Raw genomic sequence first — 18195 nt, 5'->3', positions numbered from 1 at the left:
GCTCCTGCCCTCAAGAAGCATGTCTTTTCATTGTTAGGACAACATAAATAGACAAAAGATTCTTAAAATGGCAATGGAATTACTAAAATCAAGAACAACTACTAATTCATGTATATATGTCCTAGGTATGAGGTGTAACAATGACATAATTAAATCAATTGTATGTAGTTTATGAAAATTGACATTATTTCATAGTTAACCTTGTATGTCAGAATTCATATTATATGCTATCTGCAGATCAAAAAAGATTCTAATAAAAAATGTACCCAGAAGGAGTCCCTGCCACTCTCAACAAGGCAAGTCTACAAAGTACCCCTAACTCCAACGAAGAAGGCTCAGGGATAGCATCAAATGGGCCCATCAGGAAAATGCCCTTCATCTAAATTTTAAATGTCATTATTTATAATACTAGCTGCTTGAGTGCACAGTACTTACCAATTTCTATACAGTGCTCAGGCATTTTATATGTAAAATATGTAACAGTAAATATGCCTAAACTGCAACACCAGGATGATAAAAGAAAACATTAAACATAAAATTCATAAAAGTTTTCAATGAGAAACGGAAGCATGAGTCCTCTCCACTTTAACAGAAATTGCTGGTTGCTTATTAAGAATAAAGAAAATGACAAGAAAATAATTTTTGAAACTACAAAAATAGTGGGTGTATGAGGGAAAGGAATGATATGAGTCGATACTATTAGCACTGCTCTAATTTCAAAAGAAAATGTTTGAAACATTCCGGTACCAGAGAATGTAAAAAGCTCAATAACAATAAAATAATAGTAATAACAGTAATAATGTACATTCTTGACTAGAACAATTGAACAAAGTTTTATAAATTACCGGAATAAGAGGAAGGCAGAACTAAAAGATTTGAAAATCGTGTGAATTTAAGCAAGTCTTTTGAACCAAGAAGTTGAAATCAGTATACCTTAAAATTTAGAGGTCTTGATAACAATAAAAACCATTGTATCTTTTTTCCAAGTTTACTTTATATAATGAAAAGCTTTAAATATATAGAAAAGGGAAGAGAATAGTCTAATGATCATCTATTCCCATCACCAGATTTGGCAAATGTAAACATTCTGCTGTATTAGCTTCATCTATGATTTTTTACATCAAGAGCCACTTGTAGGTAGTCCTTCCAGAACAGGCACTGCGTATATGTGTATTTAATATTTGTTTCTTCAGCTCTTGTAACCCCAAATCCTTGTGACATGTGATAATCCTAATTTTTCTTAGACACAAATTTCAATTGCACATGTTAAAAGCTGAGGAACTGAGTCAGTGAGGTAGAGTGAGCCAAGCAACAGTCATATTTCTCTATCACCATATAATCTGGGGTTTTTTACTCATAGTCATATACCCAGAAACACCTAAGATGTTCTTATGTGAAACAGATTTTCAAAAGGTTCCCAACAGAAGTCCAGTTGCTGGTACTATGGGTAGAAGTGAACAGAGAGTGAAGTTTAATAAAATCATACTTTTTCTTTATAAACAACAAGTTGTAAATAAATTAAAGTCCATCATCTCTTTATGGAATCAATTAAGACTGCTTCTGAGAAGGCTTCCTATCCTCTTTCATGGTGCTTCCTGATAGATGATGGATTCCCACATGGCAGTTAAGAATTGCACCTGCTCAGAACTCTCAAGCCACCTTTCCCTCCCCACCCACATTAAATTCTTTGTCTACCAATACCCTCTTGGGATGGGTACAAACTGTCCTTACACATCCCTCTTCTCCAAATCTAAATTGATATGGGACAAAGACTCTTCCCCTGTCCCTGCCTCTAGGATGAAACCAGCATTTACCCTACCCCCAAAAAAGGCTGGTTAACCAGCCAGATGGCCAGTGGTGCTATGTGTGTGGAAGATTTGACTAGCTCTTCAAAAATTAGAATGGAGAATGCTGAATATGTATATCAGACACTAATATAAACTATTTTGAGAGCATTTTAATTTAGAGAATATTTTGAAGAGGCAGCAAAATGAAATGGGGAAAAAATACAGCCTATAATGCCAAAGAGTGCTGGATTTAAATTCATTCCCATCACTTATACTTGTCTTTAAAATGAGGACTGATGTGAATATAGAATGAAAATATATGGAAACGCCTACAATGCCTATAATGAAAGGCCAGAGTTCTCAAGACTGTGGACATCTTTAAAACTACAACTGCCATAAGTTCTCAATACTGGTCTCCTTGATTTCCCCTCTATCTAAAGGATAGAGAGTTCACTTTAGTTTTGGTATTTCATATAAAACATTATGAATTACCAGATAATTTATGAATCAAAAACTAATATAAATTTTAGAAAAGTAAAAGCAAACAGGAGTACTAATGTCCTTTTTTTAAAAATATATCTTTATTGATTTCAGAGAGAGGAAAGGAGAGGGAGAGAGAGAGAAACATTAATGATGAGTCATTGATCGGCTGCCTCCTGCATGCCCCCACCTGGGGATCGAACCCGCAACCCGGGCATGTGCCCTGACTGGGAATCGAACCCTAGGTTGACGCTCAACTGCTGAGCCACACCCGGCTGGGCCTAATATGTCCTTTAAAGGAACTCTAGAGAAATATTGCAAGAAAAGTAGGTTAGATACTAGAAGATGGGCCCTGTCCCACATCACTGTCTAGCTTGAGTGATGCTGGTAAAGTCACTATGTCATCACGACTTTAGATCTAATCTCTAAACTGGGAGGAAGCCTCAAAGGCGGCCCCAGTGATGCTCATTCTCACGGTACTCGCACTCTTCTATAAACCCTCTCCTGAGTGCGCACTGGCCCTCCTGACTTGCTTCCTAATACAGAATACAACAGAGATGACGGAATGTCACTTGTGAAATAACGAGTATATCTGTCTTAATTCACAAATGAGGTCAGACTTTTAAAAGCATACTTACTAGGTCATAGTTATAGAGAGGTTGACATACTTTTTCTAGAGTGTACAAATATCTGACATTATCTTTTGATTCATTTGCTGTATCTGTGATTCTTGCATCCAAATCACGCCAATTCTAAGAAAAAAAATGTATGAGAATTCTATGACACATCCAAATATATAACTGTGCTAAAGTTTAACCAAGAAATTCAAGCTCTCTTCTTTAATCATGTATATACTAAAGTAGTAGATACTTAAATGTGATTGATGTAAGTTTTTGTCATATTATTTAAGATTTAAAGTTATAAACACCTTAAATGGTGTACTAAAACTGAAGATTCATTCCACCGGTAATTACTGGATCTGCTTCTATTTAGAGTGACTTTTGTAGGTTCGTTATTTACATTATTCTGGGTATTCAAGTATCAGTCAAATTATGAAAACAGAATATTACTCCAGGAAAATATTCCTTATCAGCAAAGCGAAATTTTCATATCCACCAAGAATGCCCAGAGATGCTCAGGGACCATGGTGGGCTGCCTCACTCAACATATGTAACAACTGATTAATAGTAATAATAATAAAGAACTCCTAGAACCAGCAAAAAATAATTTCTGAATTTTTTAAATGGGGGAAAGATAAAATAGCCAGTTCACAAGAGAGGAAATGCAAATACCCAGCCAATAAACTTTAAAAGATGACCAACTTCACTATTGATAAGGAAAAGTCAAATAAAAGCCATTTTCCACATCAGACTGGAGAAAAAAATGTAACTGATAATAAGTATTGACAAAGGTAGAGTATACACCCTAGGGAAATACTTGCATGTATGCATATATACGTTTTAACTGCAGCAATGTTTGTGAACACATAGAAAAGGGACAATTTTCCTCAAAAAATTAAACACAGAGTTAGCATCTGACCCAGAAATTCTACTACTACTTCATATCTCCATGCAAAAACTTGTACAAGAACGTTCATAGCAGCATTGCTCACAATAGCAAAAAAGTGGAAACCACCCAAATGTCCATAAACTGATAAAATGTGATATCATCTACAATGGAATATTATTCAGCTGTAAAAAGGAATGAAGTGCTAACACATGCTACAACATGGATAAACTTTGGAAACATTATGCTAAGTGAAAGAAGCAGTAAAAATGATCCCATTTATATGAAATGTCCAAAACAGGCCAATAGAGATAAAAAGTAGACTGGTAGTTACTTAGCCCTGGGGTGGAGGGAGGGAGACAGGTGGAGATGGGAGGTGGTAGCTAAAGTGTACAGGGTCCCTTTTTAGGGTGATGAAGATGTTCTAAAATTGCTCATGGTGATGGCTGCACAACTCTGTGAATATACTAAAAACCAACGAATTACACATTTTAAACGTGAGAAATAAATAGTATGTGAATTATATGTCAAGACTGTTGGGGGGGGGAAAGAGAAAAGAATCTGTCTATAAACAGGAAAATAATTAGACAAAACCTGGTATATTAAATTATGGAAAACTACATGGCTCGATCCAACAGATATAACTCTAAGACATGCTATTGGGGGGAATAGGAGTTGAAGAAAAACACACTATGACACTATGTTATAAGAAAATAGAAACACAAAACTATGTAATTTCATATGTATGTAGTATGCTAATATACAAATATCGCAGAAGGTGTATTTTTTTTAAAAAAAACAACAACTAGCCCGGCCGGGCGTGGCTCAGCGGTTGAGCATAGACCTAGGATCCAGATCGAGGTTCGATTCCCGGTCAGGGCACATGCCCGGGTTGCGGGCTCGATCCCCAATGACTCTCTCATCATTGGTGTTTCTATCTCTCCCTCTGCTGCCCTCTCTCTGAAATCAATAAAGATATATAAAAAAATTTTTTAAAAAACCCTAAAAAACTGGTTGTCTCTATGTACTTATTCCGGAACAGTTGTGAGGTGGAAGGGTGTGTCATTAAGAGAGACTTGTTTTAACTCAGACATAGACAACAGTATGGTGGCTAGCAGAGGTGCAGGGGAGGAAGAGTAGAGAAAAAGAAAAGGAACTGGAAAGAACTAAGCCAAACTGTCAGTAAAGATGACCTCTAGGGAAAAAGGTAAGATAGTGGGAATGAGATGATAAGAGGACATTTTTCCTTTTGACTCTCTATACAGTTCTTTACCTCAAGGAGCCTGTTGATTTACAATTTCAAAAACAATTTAAAAATCAGTGGCAATCATCCCACAGTAGTATGGTCAAAATTGGTGTGCAAAATATTGAGGACTAAATCTTCATTTCTATACTTCCTTTTCCTCTTTGGAAGTAACTGTAGCATATGAGAAACCCTTACTCAAAGTTTAATACTTTTACATATATGATTTCCATATATGATGCAGAGAAGCAGTTCAACAAGGGTAATTTTCCAGTTGGTTGTTCTGAAGTACACCAAACTTTAAAATTCAAGGCCTTTTACCTTTAATAGTTTGGAGTGTGCAACATTAAGCACATTTATGACAGCCTTACAACTTTGCCCTTTAATCTGTTCAATGATATAATTGAATTTGGCTGACATGCGTTTCCAGTGTTCCAGTTCAGTGAGTGGGCCTGAGTCATCAGCTTCTTTCCTCATCTGCTCACTCTCAATAAGTACCTGCAATCAAAAAATTCACAGAATATAGAAATGTTACTTTCTTGTAAAAGCTCATTACTTTCATCTTTTCAAAGGAAGCAAAAAGTATGAATGACATTCAACACTGAGGAATGTTTAAAACTGTTAGCAAACTAAGAATAGATGGGAAGTTCTTTAACATGATAAACAGTACCTAGCTACCAAAAATCTATAGCAAACAGACTTAAAGGTGAAATTTTAGAAAATATCACTTTAAAACCAAGGACAAGACAACTTTGCCACTATCATCACCCACCTCCATTCAACCTGGTAATGGAGATTCCAAAAGAAGATAAGTAAACAAAAGAATTCCAATAATAATTGGAAATGAAAAAACGAAGATGGAATAACTACAGCTAATACGGTTGACCACATTCTAAAAATTCAAGAATATCTAAAGACAAACTTTTATAGTTAATAAAAGTGAGGTTGCTAGATGTATACATAAATATCGGTAGCATTTCAGTAGCATTTCTTTATAAACCATATAACATTCTAAAAATGTAAATATAAAAATATAGCATTTGCTATAACAAATAATAACAATGATAAGATACTGAGAGATTAACAAAAGATGGGTAAGATATTTTTGGGGAAAATTAGAAAACTTACTTCCAGCACACAAAAGACCTAAATAAATGGAGAGATATACCATGTTCATGGATGGAAAAATTCAATAATATAAAGATGGCACTTTTCTCTAAATTAATATATACATTCAATGAACTTTCAACCAAAATCTCAAAAGGGTCTTTGATGATACTTACAAACTAATTTGAAAGAACAATTAACCAGAAATAATCAGTGCAATTTTGAAGGAAAATACAGAAAGGGACTTGCCATACCAAATGTTGGTTTAGTAAAAAGCTACAGAAATAAAAGCAGCATGATATTAAGTACAAAAACAAATAAGTAAACCAGTGGAATAAAAAAGGGGTCCCAGCCCTGGCTGGTATGGCTCAGTGGCTAGAGCACTGGCCCATGCTCCAAAGGATCTCTGGTTCAATCCCCGGCCCGGGTGAGGGCAGGTGTGGGGGGCAACCAATCAATGTGTCTCTCTCAAATCAATGTTTCTCTCTCTCTCTTTCTCTACCCTCTCCCTCTCTCTCCCCCCTCCTTCCACTCTCTCCAAAAAACAATGGAAAAAAAACATCCGAGGATGAGGACTTAAATTAAAATTTACTTGTACCAACATGAATGAAAGAGAATTCCTTATTGGTATTATAGCATTTATGTAAAGATTTTAAACACAAATACACAGTATATGTATAATTTATTTCTATCTATAATATAAAGCTTATAAATTTGTAAATGCAATAAAAGTGTAAACCTTTTGAGAAACGGTTGGAATCAATAACATCAGGATACTGGTTATACAAAGGGAGAGAGAAGAAAGGGTAAGACTTTAGTGAAAATAAAGATCTGAAGCAAATATGGAAAACAGAATCTGTTTAATGTCAGCTACAGAGGTGTTTTTAATGTTTATAACTTTTTTTTATATTTATTTTTGTTTAAAGTATTAATGTTTATAACTTTTCATAACTTAAACTATGATGGAATTTTTAAGGCTACATGAGATAAAATACATAGTTGACTTTTATAACCTATGAAAGTTCTATTTTGAATCCATAAAATCTTTCAATTTTAACCATGGTTTATGGAACTCTTCCTAATTACAAGCTTCTCTACCTCCTCAAATAGAGGATACTAGATATAATTTAAGCTTTTTTAAATGGCTGAACATCTATATAATTTGAACAGCTGAATTAAAGAATGAAAATGGACCTTAAAATTAACTTTTAAATTTTAAATAAAATGACCCTTTTGATGTTTAATTCCTGTTACATTATTCATAGATGATAATCCAGCTAGGAATTCAGCACATTCTATTTCCATCTCTTGCCCTATAACCATCACTCTCTCTGGTCTTACTTCTGCCCTCTAGGACTATTTGGTACAAGTTTAATCTCACATTAAATTCCATCAAACAGTTGAAAATACCCTGTCACTCCTACACCCCCTTTTTTCCCAAGCCCAACGTCTCCACGTACGTTCCTTAAATAACACTGTTCATATCCTTGGCCTATTTTTCTCTGAATTGCCCATTTATTAATGACTTATAGGTCTTTATATATTATGGATACTAATTCCTTGTTAGACATGCTGATAATATTTCCTCCCAGAAAGTCATTTAACTTTGTTTATGGTGGTTTTTGCCATATGGATGTTAATAATTTTTTTTTAATGTAGCCAAATCTATCACTTTTTTCTTTAATGGCTTCTGGGTTTTGTATCTTGTTTAAGAAGATATTACTACACTGAAACTCTCCTGGGACCAATCTGGATTTACAACTAAAACGTAGAAAAACCATTCTGAAAACCAACTGAAGACTAGCTGGAAAGCACCCTCATAACCAAGGAGGAAAAGTGGAGACCGCATAGAGACTGGTTGGAAGTGCGGACGTGACAGGGCTGGCTGGACTCCCAAAGGCAGCATCTGAAGGTCCGGAGGGATAGCTCAGCTGTGGGGGGTTCCACTGAGGACTCTGGGGCCTAAACCCCAGGCTGGGCTTCCCAGCCAAGAGCACAAGAACTGAGAAAGGTGCCCACATAACATCTGACTGTGAAAATCAGTTGGGTTTCTGTCTGCCAGGGAGAGGCAGCTAGAACCGCAGGCACCCTCTTAAAGAGCCAATACACAATGTTTCATGTGCAGCCACTCACCTTGGGCTCCAGCAAAGGGAGGGCAGAGTGGACTGGAGCTGTGTGAAGAGAGTCTGCCGTTATGGGCTCTGGAGAGTGAGATCGGGGACACCCATCTGGATTCCTGTGCTGAGTCATTCCCCTAGACTGTGAAGGACATCTTTCTTGGGCGGCAAATTTTTGGCTTTTGCCTGAGGGCGGAAGCAATTGCCCCACCCTGCTGGAAAGCCTCTCCCCCTGCCCAGAGATGTTTCTAAAACCTGGGGCTTATTAAGAGAACCAGATTAATCAGTCTGCAGGCAGAGGCAGACCTCAGGGTGCTTTGAGTCTTTTGAGATCAGGGTGCTTTTGAGATCAGGGTGCGTGATCTGCTTCGGGACCCAGGCCTTAGAAAAGAAGACTTGGTGTGCATCTCAGTCCTGTCCAAATGCACCCAGCCCCAACAGAGGGGACCTCAAGCCGTGGGTTGTTGATAGCTCCAAACAGGTTACTCAAGGCCAGTCACAAACTGCATTTGGCAGTGGCCAGTACCAAAGACCCTCCAAAAAGACTGAGAGTCCTAGCAGATCTACCTAACACTTAAAAACAAACCCAAGTAGGCAGCCAAAATGGGGAGACATAAAAACAAGCCCCAAATGAAAGAACAAGAGAATTCTGCAGAAGAAGAGCTAGTTGAAATGGAGATAAGCAATCTATCAGATATAGAATTCAGAATACTGATTGTAAGGATGCTCAACAGCATGAAAAAAGATATGGAAACTATGAAAAATGACCAGTCAGAAATGAAGAAAGACATAGCAGAAATAGAGAATACACTGGAAGTAATAAACAGCAGATTAGAGAAAGCTGAGGATCAGATCAGCAAATTAGAAGACAGGGTAGAAAAAAATCACTCAATCAGAGACCTGAAAACAAAAAAACAAAAAACAGGAGGACAGTCTAAAAGAACTGTGGGACAGCATGAAACGTAACAATATTCGCATCATAGGAATGCCAGAGGAGGTCAAAAGTAAGCAGGGGTTAGAGAACCTATTTGATGAAATGGCAGAAAACATCCCTAACCTGGTGAAGGAAAAAGTCACACAAGTTTAGGAGGCACAGAGAGTTCCAAGCAAGAAGAATCCAAAGAGGCCCATACCCAGACACATCATAATTAAAATGCCAAGAATTCAAGAAAGAGAGGGAATCTTAAAAGAAGCTGGAGAAAATCAGTAATGTTTATTAGTTGGCAACTCTCAGAATGTTGACATATACCCCATTCCTAACACTGCTTTTGTTAGTGCCAGAGAAAATTTACATGTCCAGAGTAGTACTGGTATGAATGAGCCTAGTTTGGAGCTCTTTGTCAACACAGACAATTCCATTGATCAACCAAGAGGTATTTATTTAGTGCCTAACACTGTAGCTACAATCTCTTCATTGTGTTCTTTTCCTCTTTCTCTTCTGAAGAGCAGAAACAATATGTAAAGTATTAGAGATAAATGTAGGCTACTCCTGATTCTTCATTATTTCATTCTCAATCCATATTGTTATAGTTTCTTCCTTAATGTGAGAATTATCCTAAAATTTGTTTTAAGTGGTTCATCAAGAATAATAAATTTTGCACTGGAGTGAAGAATAGGCTGAGTTTCATAACAGAATCTGGAAGACTCCTCTTCCCTTTGCTTTTAGGGATAAACTGCAGTGACTAGAACACAGGTGTCACTGCAACTCATACCTGATGAAATTACCTGAGTTAGCTCACCTGTTCAATCTGTTTGTACCATATCATCAGCACGTCCTCTAGCTGACGAACAGTTTCTGAATTGCTAGCTGCGGCTGTCACTTCTTCAAAGGTATGCAGTTTGGAAAAATCAAAGTTGTCTATCTTCTTTAACTTAACTGTTCCCTCAATACTTATTCTAGCACCTAAAAGGAAAAAAATATTGAGGTGTTTTATGTCAATGTGTTAAATATCACTGTGTGGTTTCAGGCTGTAATAACTAAAATGTTAGAGATCTAATACTTTATAGAAACATAATATAATTATAATTGATCATTAGACTGTGACCTGATGGTTTGTTAATAAAATTGTACTTTTATAATACGAAATAATATATGTTTATAATAAGGTATATATTTTTAAATATGGTGAAATTTTTCACAAATAATATAGCAAGAGAATCCTCCTGCTACTATGGAAAACAAAAAATGAAAACTTATCTTACTTCTGCAAAGATCCCCGAAAAGAGATGTCCTAATGACTTGATACTTTACCTCTAGGTCTGATAATTACTTTAACATCTCCTTTTGAAATGGAAATTTTTTTCCCTAATGCTTATTTTTAATAACATATCTTATAGTTAATTTTCTCATTTTAGTATTTTATTAAACATGAAACTTTATACTTACCATCTAAAAATGAAAGGTATCTGTTGATAGTTTCAGTGAAAATGTGTTTTTCCGATTCTCCCTGCTTGGACTGGTTTAAAGCACCCCAATTATTTGTTGCAAGAATAGCTGGTAGAAATATCTTTGCCAGCATATTCCTAATCCCAACTAGGAGTCCGGCGGAGGCATCCAGAACAGTGAATAACACTTCCTGAAAGGCAGTGTTCAAATGGTCTTTTATATGCTCATCCCATTAAGGAACTGAAAATCACAACATTACAGTAAGCATAGACAACACATTTTATAAACTATTGGGAAAACTTAACTGGTCATGAATATTAGAGTTCTAAAATCAATAAATTCCTATTCTGCCCCCATTTTAACCATTTACATGCTTGTTCATCAAGTAAACACTTTCCCTGGTGCTTTAATTTTCACAGAAGGAAGGAGATACGGCCTGGAGCCTATGTAGTGAGAGGGAAATGAAACTGGGCCTCCTGCATAAAGAAAGTTCTCAGTTGAAAGTTGCCCGGTCTCTGAAAAGGGGATCAGAAATACTGTGTCAGTCCAGGGAAAGCGCAATGAAATTAGCCTTGTGCCCAGAATTTTGCATGAAAAAAACATTGGTCAAATAAAGGGTACAAACTCTGTTTTGAGTAAGTTTTGGGGATCTACCGTGCAGCGTGGTGATTATAGCTAGCAATACCATATTATATACTTGAAAGCTGCTAACAGAGTAGATTTTAAATATCATCACCAAGAAAGAAAGAGTAATCACGTGAGGTGTTGGAGGTGTTGGTAATGCTACAGTGGTGATCATTTCTCAATATAAAGTGCATTAAATCAACTCATTGTACACCTTCAACTTACACAACCTTATATGTCAATTTTATCTCAATAAAGCTGGAAAAATGTTTATCTATCTGAAAACAAAATGTAAACATACCTCATGAATATTTTTAACATTTATAGCAATGTTACTGTGACAGCGAACAAAAAATACACACAGTCCTTTCAGTTTCTCCGGGGCCGCATTGTCTACATACAGTCTCATCATTTTTGACCCTTTAGTTACTCCAGCAATAATTCGACCACATTCTGAAAACAGAAGTCAAGAATTTAGTACATGATCACATAACTGATAAAATGTGATAAATTACTCTGCATCTTACACTGTCACTTCTTGCTTTACTTTATTGTAAGAAGTTTTTGATATGGTTGTGGAATAAATTGTTTTTTGTCTACAAAAAGATGACAATATTGGAATCCTTAAATTGGGGCCTCCTCTGGTTCCTTTCCCTGAGCTCTGCACATCTGTTCCTTTTGGCCAGGCCTCAGGCAGGGCTTCCCCACAAACTGGTCTCCTATCCTACCCCCATGTTTTGCCTACCTAATTCCAATTTATCTTTCAGACCTTGGCTGAAAGGCCATGTCTCTAGGAAGCCTCACTGACTCCCCTGAGAAGATCCAGTCGCCTATTAAATATACTCATAGCACCCTATTTATATTTAAGTCTTCCTTGAACTAATTCCAATGAAAACTAATCATTTAATTAAAAATCTTTCTTTAATTTAAAGAACTATTGTTTTAAGTTTATTTTTTATTGTTGACATTATTAAAGATATCTCCTATTTTCCCTCTACTTCCCCCCTCCACCCAGCCCCTTCCCCACCCCAGGCCTTCACCACACTATTGTCTGCGTCCATGGGCTGTGCATATAAATTCTTTCGTTAATCTCTTCCCATACCCCCCTCCCCTCCCTTCGGAGATCTATCAGTCTGTTCCATGCATCCATGTTTCTATACCTGTTTTGTTCGTCGGTTTATTTTGTTCATTAGATTCCACATATAAGTGAGATCATGTGATATTTGTCTTTCTCTGACTGGCTTATAAAAAACTATTAACAATATAATTGTTAGATGTCTGGTTGTAATATTAATATGCAAAAATCAATAGTTTTTCTATTTACAACAATAGCCAATTTAAAATATAATAAATAAAAATTTTAATTCCCCATCACAAAACCACAGAAATGTTTTGTATGCCCTGCCTGCCTTCCTTTGGGTTTGGGAGATTCCTCCCATTCTGTGATTCTGGAGACACCAGTCTCAGAGTGCTGCAGTGGTGGGCACCTGAAAACTAGGCTAATTAGACACTCTGCAAGAATGAAAATCTTGAATAGAGACACACAAAGATAGAAGGGGATTTGAGAGATGTCAACCTAGTGATGAATCCTAAAATAACTGCCCTAAAATCCATGGAAATGCTCAATTCCTGCCCTTTCCAAGGCCTGGTGGCTCAACTAATTCTAAAATTTGTGAACTAACCAAACATTTTTTTTCCTACATAAGCCAGAGTCTATTTCTGTTCCTTGCAGCCAAAGAACCCTGGTACAATGTAAGAGCTTAAATGCTCATTCAAGATTGGCAAGAGGCTCTACCCCAAATATCCTCCCTCCTCTTTTCCTTTGATAACCTGACTTTGTCCCATTAAGCAATGTGTACATTCCCTGGAAAACAGCTGCTTTCCCAGCCTCCCTAGACCCTAGGTAGCCATGTGACACAGTTCTGGCCAGTAAGACAACTTCAGCTTTCCTGATAAAGGGGAGAGGTGTGTGTGATTAGCGAGGCCCTTTACCACAAGTGCCTTGAACCTGGATGTGATGCCTAGAGCTTTAAGGGGCAAACCTAAACACAAAACCAACATGTTAAGAATGACAGGATAAAAGGAATCTGTTTTCAGATGGCACTACTCAGCATCTGAACCACTGCTAGGTACTGCCTATCTTGTTATGAGAAAAAAACAGACCCCCTATTTGTTTAAGACACTGTTAGGATTTCTCTGACTTACAGTTGAACATATTCCTGGCTGGCAGATCCATAATAGGGGAATGGTTTCTAAAAATCACAATGCAACTGTACTATGGAATACTGTACATTTTTTAAACATAGACAATGTTGAGTCCAAAAAGGCATGTTGAGAATAAAATATATAATCACACTTTTAAATGATAAGCATTTATATGTTAGTATGTGCATATAAGAAAGACAGGTAGAGAAATATTTACCAAACTGATAAATGTATTACTTTCAAGATAGCAAAAATAGTAATTAAACATAGATCTATCCTTTCTTCTGACAATTTCCCTCCTAAGAATTCTTCCCAAAAAGTCTTCCTAATCCACACAGAATTAGCTTCAATGGTTTTCATTGAGACATTGTTTAAAGGAACAAAAAGTTATAAACAACCTAAATTCTATTAATAGGAGATAAGTTTTGAAAATAATAGCTACATTAGCCTCAGAGAGAGAGAAAAGGAGAGTGTGTGTGTCCATCAGCGAGTCAACAAGGCTTATTTCAAGTAAGTAAGAATGTGGGTGATTTTTATTTTTATTCTAATGGTAGATATTTTCTTATCTTTCTATAATTTTCAGCTATTGTTTTAATTTTTAATGAGTTATGAAAATATGGACCACACAATAATGCCCCAGAATAGGAACTGTGAGGGACAGAAAATCCACAGAGCAGACCTAGTCACTACGTAAGACTTTATTTTGTTGGGGAAGAAAGACATATATATTTAACAATTAGATGAAATTAGAAGAACATAATCAGGTGCTGTGTTTTACAGTGCAGACTTTAAATGAGACAGGAGTCTGGAGAACAGGGATGGGTGTGGTCTGCAACATTCTGGAAGGCTCTGTAGAAGAGAGTGCATCAGGTCATCTGGAGCACGGGCAGGACTTGGCTAGGTGGAAAGAAGGAAGGCATTCTGAGACTCAGGAGGGTGGAGAAAAGCACACAGAAATGACTCTGGTATGAAGAGAAAACATTGAAGGGACTGGCTTACAAGGAGCAGAAGACTCATGTCTGGAAGAACAGGAAATCAGACCAAACAGGTACTGTGGGTCCAGGTTACTGTGGGCGTTAGCAGATAAATGAGGGGTTGGACCCAATCCCATAACTAGAAGCACAAGAAAAGATTTACTTGGCAGGAATAAGTAGTGTGAACTTCAGAGGGGGAATCTGGTAACAGAGATACTGGTTTTCAATCTGGAATACTAGGGCAGGCATGAAGCATGGGTCTGGCTGCAAGGCAGCAGGGGAGCAAAGCAAGAAAGGACCAATGGGAGGGACACACTGAAGGTAAAATCCAGTGTTTAGAGAGTAAGGAGTCTAAGACCTAAGGGATGGCTCTTGCACCTAGTTATTAAGACAAAGGTTTAACAACTTGGTAAACTGTTAATTATTTTAGGAATAATGTGAACAGTAGGGGAAGCCAGATATTCCAACTGGTAGCTGCAGCAGACAGATGTGACCAAGGACCACAGGGGGCGGCTGCTGAGCTCTCTGGTGGTTTTGTAACTATTGCCTATCATCTGAAAACGTGTATAAAATGGCTCCACCTGTTTCAGGGAAAATCCAATTAAATTCTAGTGAAAATTTGTATTCCCCAGAGAGGTCAATGATTTCTATAAGAATGTTTTCTCCTTAAATCATTATAGTAATACCTGAAATATATATTTGGGTTGAAAATGTATTTTTTTAAAGATGTTAGCTTCTGATAAATTTTCTTTATAAATATAAGATTTCCCATGTATAAGAGATGCACTTTTAACATTTATTAACTACTAGCCAGCACATTACCCTGGGAAAACATTCTTACCAACACCAGGAGCATCTCCTTCCTGGTACAAGAATTTCAATGTCTTACAACCATCTTTCATAAAAAAATAAGGAAGTGGATCCAGCTGTTAAATAAAAGAAAAAAAGATGATTAATAAAATGACTAGGGGACTACAATAAAATAAACCAAGTCCTGTGCTAGGCATTTTACATACTTTAATCTTCATCATTTTATAGAATTAAAAAAATGAGGCTCAAACAGTTTATTCAAGATACACAGTGACAGGCATAGCACAGGCAGGGTTAGAATCTGAACTAACTTAACTCCAAAATTACTGTGGAATATAGTGTGAGTTCTATTTGTGAACCTACATTAATAAGCTACATATATAAGGGGGTAGCCACTTACCTGATCCTCCTTCTAGAATCTTATAGAAGTAAATTGGTGAGTCCACCTGGAGGTAAATATAAGTATTGTTAAGGGAAACTATTCTTAAAAGCTGGCTCGGAGACCTTGTAGGATGAGGCCTGCGGCTTTCAGCTGTGGGAGCAGCCGCTAAGACAGCCACCACAGCCGTGCTCCCCCACCCCTGACCTGGATTAGGCCCAGCAGCTCCATGGCCACCACTGCCTCCCAGGGAGGGGTGGGGGGTAAAAAAAGAAAGAGAGAAAAGAAAAGAAAGCTGGCTTGGGGAACAGGAAATTTGCCCAATTGTTTTGTTTGACCAATTATTTGAGTAATTATGTTTTTAGCAACTGTAATTTGACCCATATTGTAGCCAAATTAATATAAAAACAAATTATTATAATGAGAGTCTTCCATATTTATGAGTGTGAAGTTCTTATTTAATTATAAGTCAGTGTAATATTTTAGTAAGTAGAAAACTAAATGTCATGTAAAAACACCTCAGACATCATTTGGGAAATACAGTTACTAAACCCGCTTCACCAAGTCCCACTGATTTTATACATTAAGTGTCCCTCTTGGGCAGTGGGTTTCTCTTCACTTACTGACCACGTGTGGGAAGTATCCCAGGTCTGGCAAAGCCTTTCCCCCTAGGACAATGGTTCTCAAACTTGAGTGTGCATCAGAGAAGTACCTAGGAAGCTTTTACAAAATAAAGAATGCTGGTCCTGAGGATCTGCATTTCCAAAAGGTTCCATGGGATGCTGATGCTGCCGGTGCTGGGACCGTGTTTGGGAACCAACACCTAGGAGATGAAACAAAGCCACAATGATGTGCAAGATTCTAGCCCTTAATTTCCTACTCTTCCATCTCACACATAAACTTGACTCTCTTGACAATTATTTCAGGCTGTAACCTGAAAGATACAAAAGCTGTCAGCAGGGCTATTCCTGCCCAGTTCCATAAATTCTTTCTTAGTGTCCGACTTTTATGTACTGTCACCTTTGAAAGCATACAAATTCTCAAAAGTAGAGCACTTGACTGTGATAAAAAGAGATCACAATATTAAATACAATGAATTTTTTAGACTCATTGTATTCCTGAGACCAGCAGAGTGACGGTGGTGGCACTGTGGATTAAAAATTCACTTATAATATGTAACATTTTACAAACAGTTCATCTGAGCAACACCACAACCTTGCGCTAGGTAGGGAGGCATTATGATGCCCTTGCAGGAGAGAAAACAGGAAATAAAAAGAATGTGACAACAGCCCAGCGCCTCCATGTCTGTGCTCTTTCCACAGAACCATATCGCTGCCACCTTGACTTTGGAAAACCCTGTCACGTAAGTCGGAAGGCAACATCTGTGACTACCTGAAACGGTGCTGAACAAAGGGAACAGTAGAAGCGGAAGTACCAGAAGCATGAATGCTACGGGGTTAGAATCTCTGTACTGGTGAAGGTCCCAGCAAGAGAGAGTCCCAAAAGAGAAAGTTTCCAAGAAACTTTATAATAAAGAGGCTACTTCTAGAGGCCAGAGCAGAGTCAAGGGAAACTGTGGCACTAGCAACACTATAACAGGACTAGCAAGGGGGGAAAACCAGTACCACTCCAAGGCCTGAAAGGGAGGGCGTGGGGAAAATGGTGCAGCTGAAAGCAGATTGAGAACTGGAGCTGTGGGAGAGGAACTGCACAGGAGGAGCTGTAGTTATGGGAGGACACGACCACGGCCAGAAACAAGGCCAAGTGGGGAGGGTCAGACTTCTCTCCCCTTTTGCCCTCCACTCTCCTGCTGGTGTCCCCCAGTGGCTGAGCCACCTAGAAGCCACAAAGCAAAGGAGCCCAGGCGATGGATTCCAGAGAATTCAGCCTTCCAGGCCATAGAGAAGGGTGGAGCAAAGTGGAGAATGGATCTGAAGGCAAACAAAGTAACTATACACCCTCTGTCATCTACTGCTTTGTGCTGCCTTTAATAGGCTGCTTTCGCACCAGGCTTCACATGCACGGAAAACTTTTCCATATAGTCTTCTAAACCACCACACCACCCCTTGTTCCTTGTTCCATCTTCTTACTCACCTATCCACCAATCTTGATGCAAATTTGCTCTATGTCCTTGCCTTGTCCTTTTGACGAAATAAGCACTCTAATCTCTCCCAGATTTTGACATTGGCTTTCTCCTAGCTATACTATCTTCCCTCCACTGTGGCTTTGCAATTCACAAACATACACTTAAGAAAACACCTTTCCTGGCTTGATTCTTCCCTTAAGACCTAGATGTCCCATTCCTTGCAGCCTAAGCAATGTCTGGCCTGGTCTGTGATCCCCTTAATGGAAGAACCTGACTGCACAGACCCAAAGTCCAAGACATATCCCAGGAATGACAAGAGGAAGGGTTTGGCACTCCTTCCTGGCTAGCATACTAGCCAGTGAGAAAGACTCCCTCAAAGCACAGAAGGCCAGGCCAGAAAGCCAGGTGACAAATATTGAAAGGTAAGATTACAAGCACTGTAGGCACTCATCTCCCTGACTTAGTCCTAACAGCTGTCCACCCCTGAAGCC

At 37.9% G+C, this 18195-nt stretch overlaps 1 protein-coding gene across 1 annotated transcript in view; it reads right to left on the bottom strand.

The window, feature by feature from the left end:
• DNAH8 (dynein axonemal heavy chain 8) overlaps positions 1 to 18195 on the bottom strand; it is a 248175-nt gene that overhangs the window by 227531 nt on the left and 2449 nt on the right. The window contains exons 3-8 of the mRNA XM_081141591.1: positions 15271 to 15355; positions 11552 to 11703; positions 10627 to 10816; positions 9980 to 10143; positions 5338 to 5514; positions 2906 to 3019 (exon numbers count right to left, since the gene is read on the bottom strand). Coding sequence (XP_080997717.1) covers positions 2906 to 3019; positions 5338 to 5514; positions 9980 to 10143; positions 10627 to 10816; positions 11552 to 11703; positions 15271 to 15355 — 882 coding nt within the window. The remainder of the gene's footprint in view (positions 1 to 2905; positions 3020 to 5337; positions 5515 to 9979; positions 10144 to 10626; positions 10817 to 11551; positions 11704 to 15270; positions 15356 to 18195) is intronic.

The sequence above is a fragment of the Miniopterus schreibersii genome (assembly GCF_964146895.1).
Source record: "Miniopterus schreibersii genome assembly, chromosome: 6".
Lineage (NCBI taxonomy): Eukaryota > Metazoa > Chordata > Mammalia > Chiroptera > Miniopteridae > Miniopterus > Miniopterus schreibersii.
Note: the sequence above shows the minus strand (reverse complement) of the source record. Positions and strands in the feature narration are given on the sequence as shown.